The following is a 17,845-nucleotide window of genomic DNA, read 5'->3' on the forward strand; positions in this document are numbered from 1 at the left end:
AATCAGCGAGGGGTTGTAGCACAGAACCATGGGCCCTATACAGAAGCAGTCTCTGTGGGTCCCTTCGTCTCAAAAACAAACTTTTCATTCCAGGTTTCGAACCCCCCACCAGTGGGCCCTGGGTAATCATTATACTATTTCCCCTAATTATGATGCCCATGCCTAGCAAATTGAATACAGAGTTTTGTGATTACAAGAGTTTGGCAAGTGACCCCTAACTCGGGCGACCGAGTGCCTCCAGAATTTTGAGACCGTTTGTTCCCTAAAGACAAACCGGTAGGATTTGGTATACTGTATTAATCTCCTGAGGGGAAATTCTCTTTTTTGCATGCCCCAATTTAGGGGCAGAGGTCAGGGTCAGTATTAGTACAGCGCCTACAGAGCAACTGCAGGTTAAGGGCCTTGCTCAAGGGCTCAACAGAGTAGCATTCCTTCTGTCACTGGCAGGATTCGAACCGTCAACATTTGAGTTACCAGCCCAGATTTTTTTGCCACAGAGTCACCACTCTGGATTTTGGGGTCACTTCACCCTCGACAGTGCACAAAATAATTAAAAGATTCAAGGAATCCAGTAAAATCTACCAAGTGTAAAGGGCTAGGCTGAAAACCACTTCTGAATGTGCGTGATCTCTGATCCCCTCAGACGTCACCATCTTAAAAACCATCACACGTCTGTAATAGATATGAGGACATGGGCTTATGGTGTCTATCAGCACCATTTACCATTCAGACGCCAGTTCAGGATTTACTGTGCAAAGCAGATGCCACACATCCACACTAACCTTCTCTGAGCTCAGACTCATCTGAGCTGGAAAGCAGCACAGTGGAATTGTGTTTTGTGGTCCGTTGAGTTAACATTTCTAATTGACTTTTGGCAAAAAAAAAAACAGCCATTGTGTTCCCTGGGCAAACGAGGAAAAGGGCCATTCAAGCTGTTAGCAGCTTCTGAAATGGTATGGGAGGGGTTTGTCAGTGCCCATGGCATCTGTGAGGGCATCGTTATTGCAGAATTCAGGAGCAACATATGCAGCCATCCAGATGCTGCTGTCTTTTCCAGCAGGACAATGCCAAACCGTGAGGGCGGGTACGAGATTGGCCTGCCTACTGTCTGGCACATTATGAAGAGTAAAATATGAAAATGAAGGCCCTCTACAATTACAGAGCTGGAGACCAGTAGAACGGATGAATATGATAAACTTAACCAACTTGTGTCTTCAGTGCCCGAACACTTAAGAAGTGTTGTGGCGGACGGTTGGGGGTGGTATCCAGCCGGGATGCCCAGGAGGACCGGAGGAGGGCTTGCACCTTCTCCAGACCACGAGGGGGCAACCGCCCTGGTTGTGTTGGGGGCCACAGGTAGAGGGCTTGGAAGCCCAACCCTGTAGGGGCCTGTGGTCACCGCCAGGGGGCGCCCCAATGCCTTGAGAGCCCTGGACCTCAGCACTTCCACCACACCAGGAAGTACTGGCGGGAAGAGAGGCAGGGACACCCGGAGTGCTTCCGGGAGTACAGCAGGCACTTCCGCCACACTGGGGCGTTTCGCGGGAGATTGCCGGGAAGCACCTGGAGCACATCCTGGTGTGGATAAAAGGGGCCGCCTCCCTTCATTCGAGGCTGAAGTCGGGTGAGGAGAGGGCCGAAGCAGGAGAAGCGAGAGTGGAGGCAGTCTGAAGCAGTGGAAAGGCAGAGTGTGAGCGGCCTGGACTTTGGGGACTTGCGGGGTTTGTGTGAACGTGAACTTGTATATATTGTAAATAAACGTATGGTGGTGGAATTACAACATGTCTGCCTGTCTGTGCCCGGGGCTCGTTCCACAGTGTGATTAGAAGAAATGGCGCTGTTACACCATGGCAAACACACGACTGTCCTAGCATTTTTGCAGCATGTCACAGTCTAACAGTTTGACATGTTTGTATATTTTCAGAAAACAATACAATTAAATTCAGAAGGTAGGACATCAAGTAATGTGTTCTGTTTTCAGCATATTGTATTACAGGGTGACTAGAACTTACACATCCCTCCTTTTTGTTTTTATTAGCATTTTTCCATACTGTCCCAACTTTGGAATGGAGCTGTGCATATTTAGGTGGCCATTTGTTGAGCCACTGTGACACTGTAATTGTCATCTCAGAGTTGCCATACTGGATGGTTATGCCGACATGGAAAGGCTTACAATCACACACATGCTCATGCTGCACAAGAGTTTGAAACATGGAGCACTTTGACGGTCTCGTCACGCTTTGCTCCCTGCCCTGGGCCCCCTTTATGACAGGCAAAAGCCGCACAAAATAAACAGAAAGTGTAAAAGCCCTCAGTCTGATCTTCACTTTAGCAGGCCCATGAAATGACGACGAGTCTCTGCAGCTGATGTTGTCTGTTTTAAGGACCCCCGCGGTGAGAGGACTGCCCCGAGGGACGGAATGCCACAAAGAAATGAGACATCTGCTACTCGACCATCGCGGGCAGCTCTGGGTGACCAAGATAATCCAGATAGTTTCGACAAGCAGGCTTAAAAAAAAAAAAAAGTTAGCTGTGCAAATCCAAATTTATTTAGGAGGTTGTGAATCCAGGCTGGAAGCATAAGCCATATGGGATTTCTCCAAGCAACTCGTCCAAAAGATTGTGACTTTTGATAGAAGTTTTTCATTCTTTCCTTATTCAATAAAGCAACAACAGCGCCATATTGTAGAATCAACATTTAAAGCACAGCTGAAAAACAGAGAGAAACATGGCAAGGAATTGCATCGCAGCTGAGTGATTGAGTCCTCAGGTGGTCTGAGTCCCACCTCTTGGGCAGATCCTGTCATAGGTCCAGGTGAGGAGAGATGTGGACCAGGCAAGCACTTTTTTAGTGCTGGGTCCTCTCCTCTTCTCTGCACACATCTCCTAACTAGGCCCAATCATCCGTCCCCACGGTTTTTCCTATCAGTGCTATGCTGATGATACACAGCTATACCTGGCATTCCCTCCAGAGGACCCCACGGTATCAGCTCGAATCCCTGTATGTCTCACTGATTTTGCAACCTGGATGAAGGAACACCGTTTCCAGCTCAGCTTGGCAAAGATGGATCTTCTTGTCATTCCAGCTTGACCGTCTACTCAGCACCCTACCTCTGTTCAGCTCACCTCATTATCGCTAACACCTGTCAAGAAGGTACACCCCCTTTTGGGTGGTTATTGATGACCAGTTGTCCTTCAGGGACCATCTTGCTACAATCTCTTGGTCTTGCAGATTCACTCTATACACTATCCACAAGATCAGACCATATCTGGCAGAACATGCAGCACAACTGCTGGTCCAGGCTCTGGTCTTGTTACATCTGGACTTCTGCAACTCTCTACTGTGAGGAGCACCGGTGCATGTCACCAGGCTGCTACAGAAGATTCAAAAAGCTGAGGCACACCTGGTGTTCAACCAGCTGAGGAGGGCAGATGTCACTCCCCTACACTGGCTTAATTTAGTGGCACATATTAAATTCATATTCTCCATGTTTGTCTATACAGGGTGGTCCAGATCTAGTTATGCAAATCCAGATCACCTGGATGACTTTAATTTATGAAGAGACGATTCCAGTTCGGCACAAAGACGATTCTTCATGTTGTCAGTTTGCACACTTCTCGATGATCTGGGATTTTTCGGGTGATTTTCTATGTAATAAACCTAATAAGTTATAGCGTAATGAAAATAGCATAATTAGATCTGGACCACCCTATAGAGCAGTCAATGGGTCAGCACCCCAATATATATACAGTATATGGAGACACTTGTGAGGTCCTGGGCTCCTTGTCAACAACTCAGACCTGCTGATGAATGCTGTGTGGTGATGCCTCTTCTGTGTGGCATTAAATTGTAATTCAGGCTCTTTTCATGTGCAGCGTCTAGCTGGTAGAATGAGCTGCCCACCTCATGTTGAACTTCTGAGGCCCTCCTGTTTGGTGACTTTCTGTCTGACTGATTTTAGCCATTAGGTTTTTATAATCTAGGAATTGTAACTCACTTGCATTTTGTTCTGAGCTCTTCACTTGTTTTGTAACCTTCTCGTGTCACATTTATTCCTATAAGCAGTCCCCCAGACTGATGTTTACTTGCTTACGATGACCTCTTTTGTAAGTCGCTTTGGATAAAAACATCTGCTAAGCAAATAAAAGTAAACGTAAAAGTAATGTGACATGTAATTTAATGTGCTTGCCGTGGAAGGCACTATAAAGGCTGGCTGATCACCAGATAGCATTAACATCAAACAATCCTGCCATCTGGTGATGTCAAGTTCAAGTTATACACCACGACTCAGTGTAGCTCACTATAAGGAAGGTGCAATTTCATGATCACTCATTGAATATTAAAGGGTAGTACTACTCCAGATGAAGTTCATCCCACGTTATGAATTATAAAAAAGTGTTTTATTGGGATATGCTAAATTCAGTGGACACATTACTTTAACATGGCCTTCTCATAACTACTTCACTTTAACTTAATCCTAATACTCTGTATGTTCAATTCTTCATAATAACTATTCATGGTGGCTCTAAAATCCGTACTGACCCCAACTCTCTCTTCTGTTTCTTTTTCCGGTTTCTCTGTGGTGGCGACCTGTGCCACCACCACCTACTCAAAGCATCATGATGCCCCAGCATTGATGGACTAAAAGCCAGAAGTCCACGTGATCATAATCATCATCATCAAATCCTTCCGTGAAAACCATAAATACAAAGAGGACTGTTTCATTTATGTTAGGTAGATTGCCCAGAGGGGACTGGGTGGTCTCATGGCCTGGAATCCCTGCAGATTTAATTTTTTTTTTTCTCCGGCCGTCTGGAGTTTTTTTTTGTTTTGTTTTGTTTTTTCTGTCCCCCCTGGCCATTCGACCTTACTCTTATTCTATGTTAATTAATGTTGACTTGTTTTATTTTCTTACTGTGTCTCTTATTTTTCTATTCTTCATTATGTAAAGCACTTTGAGCTACATTTTTTTGTATGAATACGTGCTATATAAATAAATGTTGTTGTTGTTGTTGTATTTAAACTTAAAACACATCCCATCGCAAAACGTGCTAATTTGCAGATGCGAAAGGAAAACAAAAAATATGATTTTCTGTCGGTGTGTGTTGGCGTCCGTCTTAAACGTAGTGCTGTGTGTGCACCTTAGGTGAACTAAAAGCTGGTGGGATTGGCTTTTTGAACTGAAGACCTGCCTCTCCTCCTCATTCATTGGTCAACAGTCCTGCCTTCAATTCAAAATGTCATTCCCATGAAACTTTAGTTTTGTGCTTACGATGTGCTCCTGATTATTCCAAAAGTTAACTATTTAACAGTATTTTAGCATAAAAGCAGGCATTTTGCATTTTTTTCAACAGATGGGTTGCGGGGGGAACACAAAATTCCTTGAAATTGTTAAAAAAAACAAAAACTTGATTATACAAGTTACCGTAATTCTCTGTTAGTCAACATCAAAAAACACATTTACCACAGCCTTTCCTCCATTCCTAGAAACATTTCCCGTGTTCACCTTTTGTTACCGTGTCTAGCGTCTCTTTCCTGAAATTTCAATACAGGAGCAAATAATCTGCCCTTCCATCTCCATTTTAATTTTGGGGAACAAAAAAAGTCACAGGGAGTGAGATCTGAAAAACTCTTTGACTCACAACACTGTTTGTGCTGTCACGGTATAAAATACAGCTTTGCGTACGGCACTGCTCCAAATGATTATTTTTCCTGATGTTTTCCCACAGATGCCCCAGCAGTTCCGTGTAATGTCACTGATCAACTGCCTGTTCACTTTGGGAACTCTTTGTGAGCAAGTCCATTAATGTTTCGAAAAACACAATTATCGTTGTCTTAATGTTCAATATGACCGGTCGTGCTAGGAATACAAAAATTGCTGAAGTCACTTATAGGATAAATTTCAGACTATTGTCATGTAGATAATTCTAGGCCACCCCTTTTAAGTCAGTGGGTAGCTGATGTTATATACTATTTGAAATTGGAAAAAATCAAATTCTCTCTTAAAGAATCTGTCAAAAACATTTTTAAAAACCTGGCAGAATGTAATAAATAACATTTTAGAATAAGCATTCATATTGGAAAGAAGGACTCCTTTCCCTCTTTACTACTCTCAAAAGTTTTACTCTGGCTGTTGGCCTTTCTCTCTTAGTCATGGGTGAGGGTTGAATTAAATTTAGTTTTGTGAAGTTTGACTTGATTGTATGGAATGTTACATGCTTTAAATATAGAAAAAATCAAAAAGAAAAAAAAATACATTTTAGCCACACGCATTTCAATCACCTCAGCACAATGCCACCTGTCACACTTTAGGCTTGTCATACCTAGTGGAATACCTGATAACTTACACTCTATTCCCGAGCGATTGACCAATTCTGGAAATTTTTTAACCCCAAAGAGCAACTGGAAAACTGACATGTGGATTGTGTTGTGAAACGAGCCAGGAGGGGTATGTTAATTGTTTTAATTGGTTAATTTATTTTTTTCCATCTTTATGATTTTAGCACAACCCGATTTAAGTCATGACTAGGCAAGGAGCGCACTAGAATACATGCATCTGCTTAACAAGGCAATTACCATTAAAGTGCTCTGATAATCAGCAGGGCACCAGCTTGAGTTAAGATGAGGCGGAGCAAAGGAGGTGGGGTTAACCTGCAAGACACCAGCTGTAAGTTAAGAGGAGGTGGAGAAATGGGGGCGGAGTTAATCAGTAGGACATCAGCTGTGAGTCAAGATGAGGTGGAGAAAAGGGGCGGAGTTAATCAGCAGGACACCAGATGTAAGTCAAGATGAGGTGGAGAAAAGGGGCGGAGTTAACCAGCAGGACACCAGCTTGAGTTAAGATGAGGTGGAGAAAAGGGGGCGGGGTTAATCAGCAGGACATCAGCTGTGAGTTTAGATGAGGTGGACAAAAGGGGGTGGGGTAAACCAGTAGGACACCAGGTGTGAGTCAAGCTTAGGTGGATAAGAGGGGGCAGGGTTAGCACAAGAAGCAGAGGAAAAGAACAAAACCTCAAGAGAGAAAGTGATCGCTCGATCTGAGACTTTTGGACAGGACAAGCATTCTGTGGAGGGAACAAGACACACCGCATCTGTTCAAATGAGCAGTATTAATGGAAACAGGGATGATGGCTGAGAAGAGGCTCCACTGTGTGGTGAAATCTATGCAGACAGAACGACGATCGATGGAGCAGACATGCAATGAGTGTTGCTCCACAGCACGGTGGCATCCAGTGAGAGGGCAAGGTGCTCTGGAGGAGCAGCAGTGATTGGCAGAGGTGGCAGCCCCATCAACTGTGGTGACTAAATGAGGTGGCAGTTCGGATCGGTGGAGAGGGGGGGAGTTTGAGGGGGACCTAGCATGATGTCCTATGAAAAGAAATACTGTTATGCAGTAGAACAGGGATTTTAAATGTATTTATATACTTATTTAATTTCATTTATTGTGAATCACTCAAGGGCACTGACTTTGATAGCACGGTTTTATGGGATTTATGTACAGAACTACTTCATGATTTTCCTGCATTATTTGGCATCTGCTTGGAAGCTCATGGTTTTAATCAACTTCTTCACAAATAGCACATGCCAGATGAACTTACAACATGCCATACTACACGCATTTCAGAACAGCATGCCTGGGCCCCATCATTACTTGGATGGGAGACCATTTAGGAAAAGCTTGGGTTGCTGCAGGAAGAGATGTTGGTGAGGCCAGAAGGGGGCGCTTACCCTGTGGCCTGTGTGTAGATCCCAATTCCCCAGTGCAGTGACTGGGACACTGTGCTGTAAAAATAGGTGGCATCCTTCAAATGAGACATAAAACCGAGGTCCTGACTCTCTGTGGTCATTAAAGATTCCCTGGGCATTTGTCGTAAAGAGTAGGGTGTATCCCAATGTCCTGACTCAATTGCCCACCACGGCCTAGTCATTCTGGACCCCTAATCATCCCCTGTATCCAATTGGTTATCTCTTTCTCACCACTTCACCACCTTACAGCTCATGTGTGGCGAGCATACTGGTGTAATAATGGCCATCGTCACATCACCCAGGTGGATACTACGTATCAGTGGTGGTTGAAATGGCTTCCCACTCATTATGAAAAGCGCTTTGAGTAGCAAGAAAAGTGCATATAAATGAAAAGAATTAAAAATATCATTATTATTGCCTGCTCACTTGCCCTGGTCCGTCTTCAGTTCATGACTATTTATGCCCTGAATAAAGGACGGTGGCCATGGCTGGGGGTCTGAGGTGCCACAGATTACGCAACATGAGTAACGTGAGATTTTGGTTTTCTCATTGACCTTTTTCACTCTTGTATAGCATTACTCATTATTTGCTTCTATTACATCCAACTTTTCTCTCTCCATTCTTCCACAAATACATGAGATTAAAACTTTTTTTAGCCACCACTGCAAACACCGCAGGATAAGCAACATATCAAAAAATATCTGTCATTTTTGGGTGACGTATTCCTTTAAGATGGCCCTGAAGAGAGGCGGCATTGGAATGATTCTGTTTTGTTTTTAATTTGTCGTGACTCTGAAATTATGCTTTTTCAGGCAGGCTTCCCTTCCTATGAGGGTTTTGAATTTGAATGTTGCAACACCTTGCAGTTTACATTGTTAATAGAATTTTGCATTGTTTTGGATGGCACCTTTGTTTTTCATGTGTGTACAGTCAATGTGGAGTTTCACAAGTAGGGAGTAGAAATGTTAGGTTTGAATACACAATGGGAGGTCTGAAACATGAAAGTACCCCTTTAAGAGAAGCACTCGTCACTATCTACACACAAACAGTGCACACAGAAGCCATCGTCAAGGCCAATGGAGTCTTAGGTTATGTAGCCGATGTGTGGAGTGCAAGTCGAAGGAGGTTCTAATTAACTCTTTGAGTGAGGGCTGAATATTTCGCTCTATTAGAATAAAAAAATCTTGGGTCAAGACGTGATCTTCTCGGAAGACACTTGGATGTCCCGTGAGAGACGCTTTAACGTCCCACAAGACAAGGCAGAGAGACAAAAGGACAGCTTTTAAATGATCGACGCGCAGTGCGACAAGCAGAACACGCAGCTCGCCAGCAGCAAGCCAGCAGCTGATCCACCCACATCTCCTTAGCATGTGTTCAGCCCCCCCTTCAGAAAGCATAGCGGCAGAGACGTGAACTGGCTGACACGTAGCGCTCCCCTGGGAGGGGGCGGGTGAGCAAAGTGAGCTGGGGGCAATGCAGCAACAGACGTTTTATGTTGATTTCTGTGTGAAACCATCGCTTTTCAGAAACTTATGTTTTTTTGGAAAACTCTTTTTTGGAAAACTAAGGGAGTTTTCCAAAAAAACATAAGTTTCTGAAAAGCGATGGTTTCACACAGAAATCAACATAAAACGTCTGTTGCTGCATGCTGTGGCTGCCAGTTTGCCAAGAATGTGCGGCAGGATTGCGGCCAGGTTGTCTTTGCGTAGCTGGGATACGATCACAGTGCATTGCAATCTGGTTTCTACCTCTTATCATTGTTAAGTGGCAGTCCTCCCTGGCAAACATTGTCAGTACAACGATTAGCTGAGGACCAGTCAACTGAAGCTGGAACCTCACATTCGTTTTCAATCACTTGTATCAAAATCTGAGTCTGACAAGTCATAGTCCAGTTCAGAGATAATATGCAAAATGTCGCCCATGGATTATTTTGCTTTACGCATTCGCTTTGATCTCTCTCCAGATGTCGGTGCCATTTTTGCCGTTGTTTGTGCCCTGCTACTCATGCAAGCGCAGGAAATCTCGGTCAGACCAATGAATCTAACTTTCCTTCTGGCAATGAGAGACCAACTAAAACATAACGGTTGGTTTTGTCACAGTTTATAGTCGATTACCATCGCCAACGCCTCCTTTTGACAAAAGTCGACATCAGCCCTGAAAGAGTTAAGTTAGATAACACACTGGTGAGGCCTCATCTGGTGTGCTGTGTTCAGTTTTGGTCTCCACATTACAAAAAAGACACAGCAGCACTAGAGAAAGTCCAGAGAAGGACTGAGAGGTACGAGAGGTGAGGAGACACTGAAGGAGTGGAGCCTTCTTACTTGAAGCAAACAGAAGTTAAGAGGAGACATGACTGAAGTGTTTCAAATTATGAAGGGCATTAGCCCAGTGGATCCTGGCTGTTACTGTAAAATGAACACGGGACATATGTGTAGGGCAGATTTCACACAAATATTTTGATTTTTTCTTCACCCAAAGAGCCATACACACAATGGAACAAATCACCAGGTAGCGTGGTAGAGAGCAGGGCATTAAGGTTCTTCAGATCTCGCCGCGATGGCGTTGTGGACAATCACATTAACAGGATGGATGAGCTTGGTTGGCCTGAATGGCCTGTTCTCATCACAGTTGTCCTGATGTTCAATGTCAACTCACATATGGCATGTGTTAAAGAAAGAGAAGAAAGTGATGTATTCTGGGATAGCAATAGGGTGGAAACCATGAGGTCAAATGGAAAACACCACAAAACATTTACGATTTTAGAAGCTACTGATGGCTTGCCCAGAACACTTGTTTCTAGGACCCCCAAAACTTTCCAATTTCTGGCTTCACGGCTGGTGAGGGGAGAGCAGAGCAGGATGGTGAGCACTTTATACAGGGTTACCATTAGAGGAGAGAGATACAGAGGGAGGAGTGCGATCCCACTAAGGCATGAAGGTAACTGGCGAAGTTAAAGGAGTGGTCCAGGGGGCAAGTGTGTAAAGATGGAGATGTGTACAAAAACCGAGAGAAGCTGCTGCTGTGTGTGAGGCTTGAAGTAACGGTGGTCTGGTGGTCATGGGTGAATCCCCCCATGTGTGACACAAACTCCCAGGAAGGACTGAACTGTATGAGACGTCAACCAAAGAGCTGAGGTTAACAGACAGAAGTACAACATTAACTGAAGTTCAATAAACATGGTGTGAGGGCTGACATTACGAGAAGAGACTCCACAGGTAGACATCTGATCAGCATGAGCAACAATAGTCAAACAAACCAAACATGTCACTCGTGACTACATATTGACAAAGCAGGCCTACACGTGTGAGCTCCTCAGCTTGGACTCACATACAGAAAAGCACAAAAGCTCAAGGCACCGCAAGAGAAGACGTCCACAAACAGAAAGTGAATATCCTGGAAACTTGTGCAAATGCAGACCAAAGGGTAAGATGAAGAAAGAAAACACAAGCGCCGAGATGGACCTTTAGAACAAGCGCCTGCGATTATACAGCTCAGCTACTTTAAGGTCCATCATAGGCAAAGAAACAAACTGGGATACCAGGATTATTATGGATGTCAGGTAAGGATGCCATTGACGTTAGGGAGAGACAAGTGAACAGCCGTCCATCGCAGGAGGTAGCAGGTGAAGTCCTGCAAAAGGTTTGTCTTTATAAAATGAAGGGAATCACCAAAAATACACCAGTGGGAAGTCAAAGTGGCACACCGGCAGAAAGGTGGATGGAACTGAAAAAAAATCATAACAGAAAAGAAGAAGAATCTGAAAAAAAAGTGATAGATATGAAAGACACTGTACGAAATATAGATAGATAGATAGATAGATAGATAGATAGATAGATAGATAGATAGATAGATAGATAGATAGATAGATAGATGGTGGTCCAGATCTAATTATGCAGATCCAGATCATCTGGATGACTCTGATTTATGTGGGGACGATTCCAGTTCGGCACAAAGATGATTCTTCATGTTGTCAGTTCACACACTTCTCAATGGTCCGGGATTTTTCATGTGATTTTCTATGTAATAAACTGAATAAGTTTTAGCGTAATGAAAATTGCATAATTAGATCTGGACCACCCGATAGATAGATAGATAGATAGATAGATAGATAGATAGATAGATAGATAGATAGATAGATAGATAGATAGATAGATAGATAGATAGAAGGCACCATATGATGGGCACATATCAAAGGTACTATAAAACAGATAAGATACCTGTATATGAAAAACACTATGTAATAGATAGCTATTAAAGACACTATATCAAAGATAGAGATATGAAAGGCAGTATATGATGGATGGATTTCAAAGCTAGTATATGACAGCTAAGGCCCTAGTTATGAAAGGTAACATATAATGGAAAGATTGGAAAGGCACTATATGATAGATAGATAGATAGATAGATAGATAGATAGATAGATAGATAGATAGATAGATAGATAGATAGATAGATAGATAATAAAAGACCCTCACTAATACATAGATTGACAGATATGAAAGGCACTGTATAAAAGACAGACACCATCCTGATACCGGAGATCACACAGACATTCCACTAGGGTGCACATCCATCCACACTCCCACTTTAGGGGGTCACTCTTTCTGAGCCGATCCTATCACAGTCTACCTGCACTTTTCCTCTTTTCCGTACCCCTTGATTTTCTCCCACAGGACACGACACTGAATACAGTTTATCATAAGCGGATTTTTTGTGCAGCGCCTAGGGCTCCGTACCGTATCTCACAAATAGTGGCCCTGAAAGGCGCTATACGCGGTGCAGGACCCCGTCGAGGTTCGCGGCGCGCTTCACTTACTCTCTCCTTCGATCTTGTCCGCGTTGCGGCTCCAGATGATCTGCCGCGTGTCTTGTTTCACTTGGAAAGTCCGCCGCTCCGGCCGCTGCGACTTCTTCTGATGAAAGAGCATCATAACGGTGCCCAGGTCCAAACTCCGCAACACTCGACCCCCCGCTTCTCCCCAGTCCAGCATCCTGAGTGAGCAGCCGGGCCCCAGGCCTGGACTCTGTGCGGGGCCATTGGAGGGGTGTTCGGGACACCCGTTGAGATTAGTGCCCAGTCTGATGAGGGCCATCTTCAGAACATGACAGCGCCAGGTAGAGTCGTGTTAACAATCCGAAGGTGTAATGGCAGCAGTCCAGCTCCGAAAGTTGAAGTGTACAGTTAGAAGACGTCTTAGTTTGAACGGTGCCGCATGACGGTAAGAGGATGGGGCTGATGGGGGTAAAGAACCTTGAAATAATAATGATGAAGTCGGCCGCTGATTGCGGTCAGCGAGCCGACGGTGGGCTTGTCTTCAGCGTCTCCCTGTCAAACATTTGGTGAATTAGGAAGGAGACAGAAAAAAAAGTTGGACTGAAATAATAAAACAGGGAGGGTAAGGTTTTCTCACGCGTCTTAAAATAAGCGCACAATGAAGACAAAAAATAAATTACTAATAGGTGATTATATTGCCTAAAAGGACGGAGGTAAATAAGAACGACTTCTGAAAAAATACAAGTTAAAAAGAAGATAAGGATATATTAAAAAAACGCTGAGTGATTGAAGCACCAGAAATAGAATCCTTAAAAAATACACATAAACTAAGAATAAAAAACGGAATTGAAAATGGAGCTCCTTATAAAAGAAATTAGGAATGTATAAATCCTCGCGACTTTTTGGGAAAATCCGTACATCAATCCGCAGACGGCTCTTTTTTAAGGTTGCATCGGGTGCAGTAAATAACTGGTGTTACGGGAATGTTAAGGTTCTTCAAAAAATACATCCAAAAGTGAGCAGCAAAAATCCATAGAGAGACACGGCGAGTGAGAGACAAGAAACAACTGATGTGTGTAAACTTCCGACGTGGCTGAAAGCAAGTGTGAGCGTCAGTTCGCCGATCGCAGTCTCCCTGGCCACAGATGCGACGCTTTCCCCTCAAGGCAGCCCGCCTCCACCGGCACAAGCATCGCAATCCATACTGCGTCTTTCTCCCAGTAACAACTGGAAGCAGCCACCGCAGCGATCCACGCTGATGAGCGCTACAATCCTGCCGTCTGTGCCGATCCGAGTCGAGCCGAGCCCCACTGCTCTCCGAGCCGGTTTCCACGCTGCCTTCTCCGCTAGTGATAGGTCTGCCAACCCCCGGGCTCGGCTGTGCACCCTCTGCGCTCCGCGCTTCTATGGACTGCGCCCAGAAAGGAAACTGACACACTGGGCCGGAAAGAGATCAGAAAGGAGGGTTTTAAAAAATATATATTACAGGATCTGGGAGAAAAATACAGTGGAAGAGCGAGCGAGCGAGAGAGAGAGGGGAGGGGAGGGAAGTGCGGCGCCTGTAGTGCTCGCGTGGGAAAACAGCGGCACCGGCCGGCAGAGACAGGCAAAGGAACCGACCAGGCTGCTGGCAAACTGCGCATCTCCAGAGCTGGCCCTGGCACCACTTAAAAGAGTCTGGCAAGGGAAGGGCAGAGTCCGATAACGCGACAGGGGACGCAGCTGTCTAGACGAGGCTGTGTGAAGGAGGCTAACTGGATGGGGCCGCGGGCGGCGAGTGTAAAGGGGCATGGCGGGGACGTGGCCTAGCCGGCAGTTTGTGGGGCTAACAATAATATGGATAAGAATATTTGGGGGGGCCTGAAGTTTGAACTGTGATGGGGGTCCCTTCTCAGCTAGCAACGAGGTCTGGGTAACCACTCTTACCTTCTTCAGTGGAATTGGTCCATGGCAGGCCACCAGTTTTATTTTTTTTATGTTAACCACTACAGCCCAGATTTCCATTTTAACAGCTCTGCAGGATGACCTTTCATGCCAGCCATAGGTGTGAATAAAATGTTTCTACAATGCCTTATAGTTTTTTAGTAATGGGGACGAACGATAAAAATCGGGAGTGGTCTCCCCTCGACTTTCTCCTTTACTCAGATATGGGGGATGGATATTTGAGGAGTAAACTGCAAGACAATGATTATATTTTTATATTTTGCACATTAAAGAACCATCAACAACAAAAGATACAAAATTAATAAGAGATTGAACAATTATTATAAAAGTAAAGTTGAATAAATCGGAGTCTGCAGCTGCATGAATAAAAGGTAAAGTAGCACTTCCGGTTAACGGAAATAGCCCAACAGTTGAGAGAAATCTCGGTTTTGTATCTAATACTTGTTTGGAAAATTTTGTTGACCAAAGTGACAGTGTCCTCAAATACACACATACATAAAAACTTTCAAAGTTCTAAAACGCCGAGATTCTTCAAAATCTCAAGGTCGATTACAACACTCTCCTAATACTTCATATACAAGAAAGTAAAAACCACCCAAATATGCAGCGGCCGAGCTGCGAGTTCTGTGTGTTGCGCTGCGCGTCGATCATTTAAAAGTCTGTAAAGCAGCCTGTCCTTTTGTCTCACTGCCTTGTCTCTTACGGGATGTCCAAGTGTCTTCCGAGAAGATCGCATCTCGACCCAAGATTTTTTTTATTATAACAGAAAGAAATATTCAGCCCTCAGAGAATTAAAGCAGAGTTGGAACAGGCTGTGTTACTACACCCTCTGAAGTCCTACTTGGACAATATTACACTGTAAAGCGTCGTCAATTCCAGTGACAATGGCATTTAACAAATGAAATGAGACAGGACGGCATTACCCTAAGAAGTGTAGGCCTTTCATTTAGAGATATCAAAGTGCCAGTGAGTCCGGTGGTGTCCTACACAATCTAAAGGCAACTGGAAGAAACTGTGAAAGGAAGAGATGTGGCAGACCCAACGTCACAACCAGAAGACGAGTTTCTGAGAGTCACCAGCTTGCGTGATCACAGCACAACAGCGTCAAGCACAGCTTAATGGTGCAGGTCGTGAAAAGCAAATGTCAGCTTGTACTGTGAAGAGGAGACTTTGTGCTGCAGGTTTGACCGGGCAGGTGGCAGCAAGAAAGCCATTCCTTAAAGGGCAAAACAGGGTCTTGAAATACCGACTGTGGACGACTGCAGCCTGGAAGAAAGTTTCATGGTTCAATGAATCCAAATTTTGAAGTCTTCGGTTCATCACACAGGGTGTTTATACAGCGCCGAGTTGGTGAAAGGATGGACCCTCAGTGTGTGCCACCAACTGTCAGACATGGAGGAGGAAGTGTGATGGTCTTGGGGGTCTTTTACTGAAGACAGAGTTGGTGACTGGCATTCTGAATCCTAAGGGTAACTACAGTTTGGCTGTTAAATCAGCAAAGGTGGCTGTTTGGAGGAATCAAAAAATTGAATAAAACTGAGTACACTTAATGATTCCTTGACTTATTTATTTTCAATTTGCCGTCGTTTATTTGCTCGATGCCTTTATTTCATTCAACATTAAGACATTAAACTGCCTGCATTTCAATAAAAACTCAAAACATTTCATTTCGATTTGGACGACATTGTAATTTTATATTATGAACAATCTGATTTGATATATGATGTTAATGTATATCAGTACAGTTGTCACTCTTCAAAAAATGACCCTCCCCAACCTTAAACATCAACCTCTGCCCCATTGTAGGGTCTTGGAGTGTGAACTGCCCACCACAACATCTTGATGGGATTCCATGATGGGCCTGGACATGGCCACTCGAAAACCTTCATTCTGTTTGTCTGTTTGTTTTCAGGCATTGAGCGGCGGGCCTGCTCTTATGCTTCAGATCGTCGTCCTGCTGCGTAATCACACTCTTAAAATTAAAGGGTCTTTAATGACACTTTATGCTTCTTTACTGGCTTGTGTGATTCCTCACAGAACTGTTGCTTGACAAAGCGCCATCTCATTCTGGGACGGGTTCTTGACATATGAAGTTGGTTCTTTGTGCTTTGAAAAACCTCCTAATATGTGGAAACAAACTGAAATCTTGAATGTATGGTGGGCTTCCTAGCAGGGCACTAACAGATTAAGAAAACCTGGACTTAGCCCCCTGTGTTATCGTATGCAGCGAGAGTCCTTTTCAAATCATGAGCCACTGGTATTTCACAAATCCATTAGCATCTATTTATAATTATTTACTTTATGGTTATAGATCTAAATAAATAAAAGTTTCGTTCTGGAACATTCATGTGGATGGGTCTTTTGGGAATTAAAAATGGTTCCCCTCTGGCAGGGGTGTTGGACTCCAGGCCTGGTGGGCCGCAGTGGCTGCAGGTTTTCATTCTCACCATCTTCCTAATCAGGGATCAGTTTTCACTGCTAATGAACTCCTTTTCTCTTCATTTTCGTAGCCCTGTTTTTAAGGATTCAGTCCTCTGAGTTGATTTGTTTCTTCATTAAATGACAGCCAAACAGAAATGAGCCAACAGATGACCAGCTATACTGGGATTTCAAACTCCAACCAATTTCACTCCAACCAGTTCCTTAATGAGAAGCCGATTAAACCCGCTATGTAATTCCATGGCTTGTTGCTGCTCTCTTTCTGACACAGCAGACATTTCCAAAACTTGTTCATTTTTCTTGTTTTTTCTAAGAGCATCGTCAAAATGTTTTGGTGACCTGAGTGATCAACCTTACTGAGACCTTCACCTTTCTTTATTTTCAGATATAGTGTGGTGGACAAAGGTGAGCTGCTCATGTGGCGGCTCGTTTTGTGTCTCATTATTGTTGGGCTGCTAATTAAGGAAAAAGAGACAACTAAGGAGCCTGAGTCAAGTGAATTAAAACTAAAGCAAAGGAAGTTAATTAGCAGCAAAACTGGTCACTAATGAAGAAGAAGGTTAGAATGAAAGCTGCAGCCACTGTGGCCCTCCAGGACTGGAGTTTGTCACCCCTGCCCTATGGCACTGCTCTGAAGAACCGCTCTGGCACCTTTTTTTTTTTAAGAGTGCAGTTGCAGTTGAGCTTCATTTCACAGACTGATGACCAGACATTCGCCTTCAGTTCTTTCTGAATTCCTGCTTCCCTCAATTATAGCAAATCACCCAGACCCTTAAGCAACAAAGCATCCCCACACCCTCACAAGACCACCACAATGTTGGACTACGTGCATGTCGTTCTTATTGTGGAAAGCCATGTTAGCTTTAGGTCATGGGATCCGTGCCTTCCTAAAAGATCTACTTTTGACTTTTCAGTCCCCAGAATGATATCCCAAATGTTTT

General features: G+C 44.1%; 1 protein-coding gene across 2 annotated transcripts in view; it reads right to left on the reverse strand.

The window, feature by feature from the left end:
• The window catches only part of LOC120529699 (1-phosphatidylinositol 4,5-bisphosphate phosphodiesterase gamma-1-like), a 224,286-nt gene extending 210,248 nt beyond the window's left edge, over window positions 1-14,038 (reverse strand). Inside the window, exon 1 of one of the 2 annotated variants that reach the window (XM_039753754.1) lies at window positions 12,564-14,038. In XM_039753754.1, the coding sequence (XP_039609688.1) occupies window positions 12,564-12,840 (277 nt within the window). In that variant the 5' untranslated portion in view covers window positions 12,841-14,038. The remainder of the gene's footprint in view (window positions 1-12,563) is intronic. The other variant, XM_039753755.1, reaches the window with a different exon arrangement.
• Between the last annotated feature and the right edge of the window lie 3,807 nt (window positions 14,039-17,845).

Source organism: Polypterus senegalus, chromosome 5 (genome assembly GCF_016835505.1).
Source record: "Polypterus senegalus isolate Bchr_013 chromosome 5, ASM1683550v1, whole genome shotgun sequence".
In the NCBI taxonomy this organism is placed as follows: Eukaryota; Metazoa; Chordata; class Cladistia; order Polypteriformes; family Polypteridae; genus Polypterus; species Polypterus senegalus.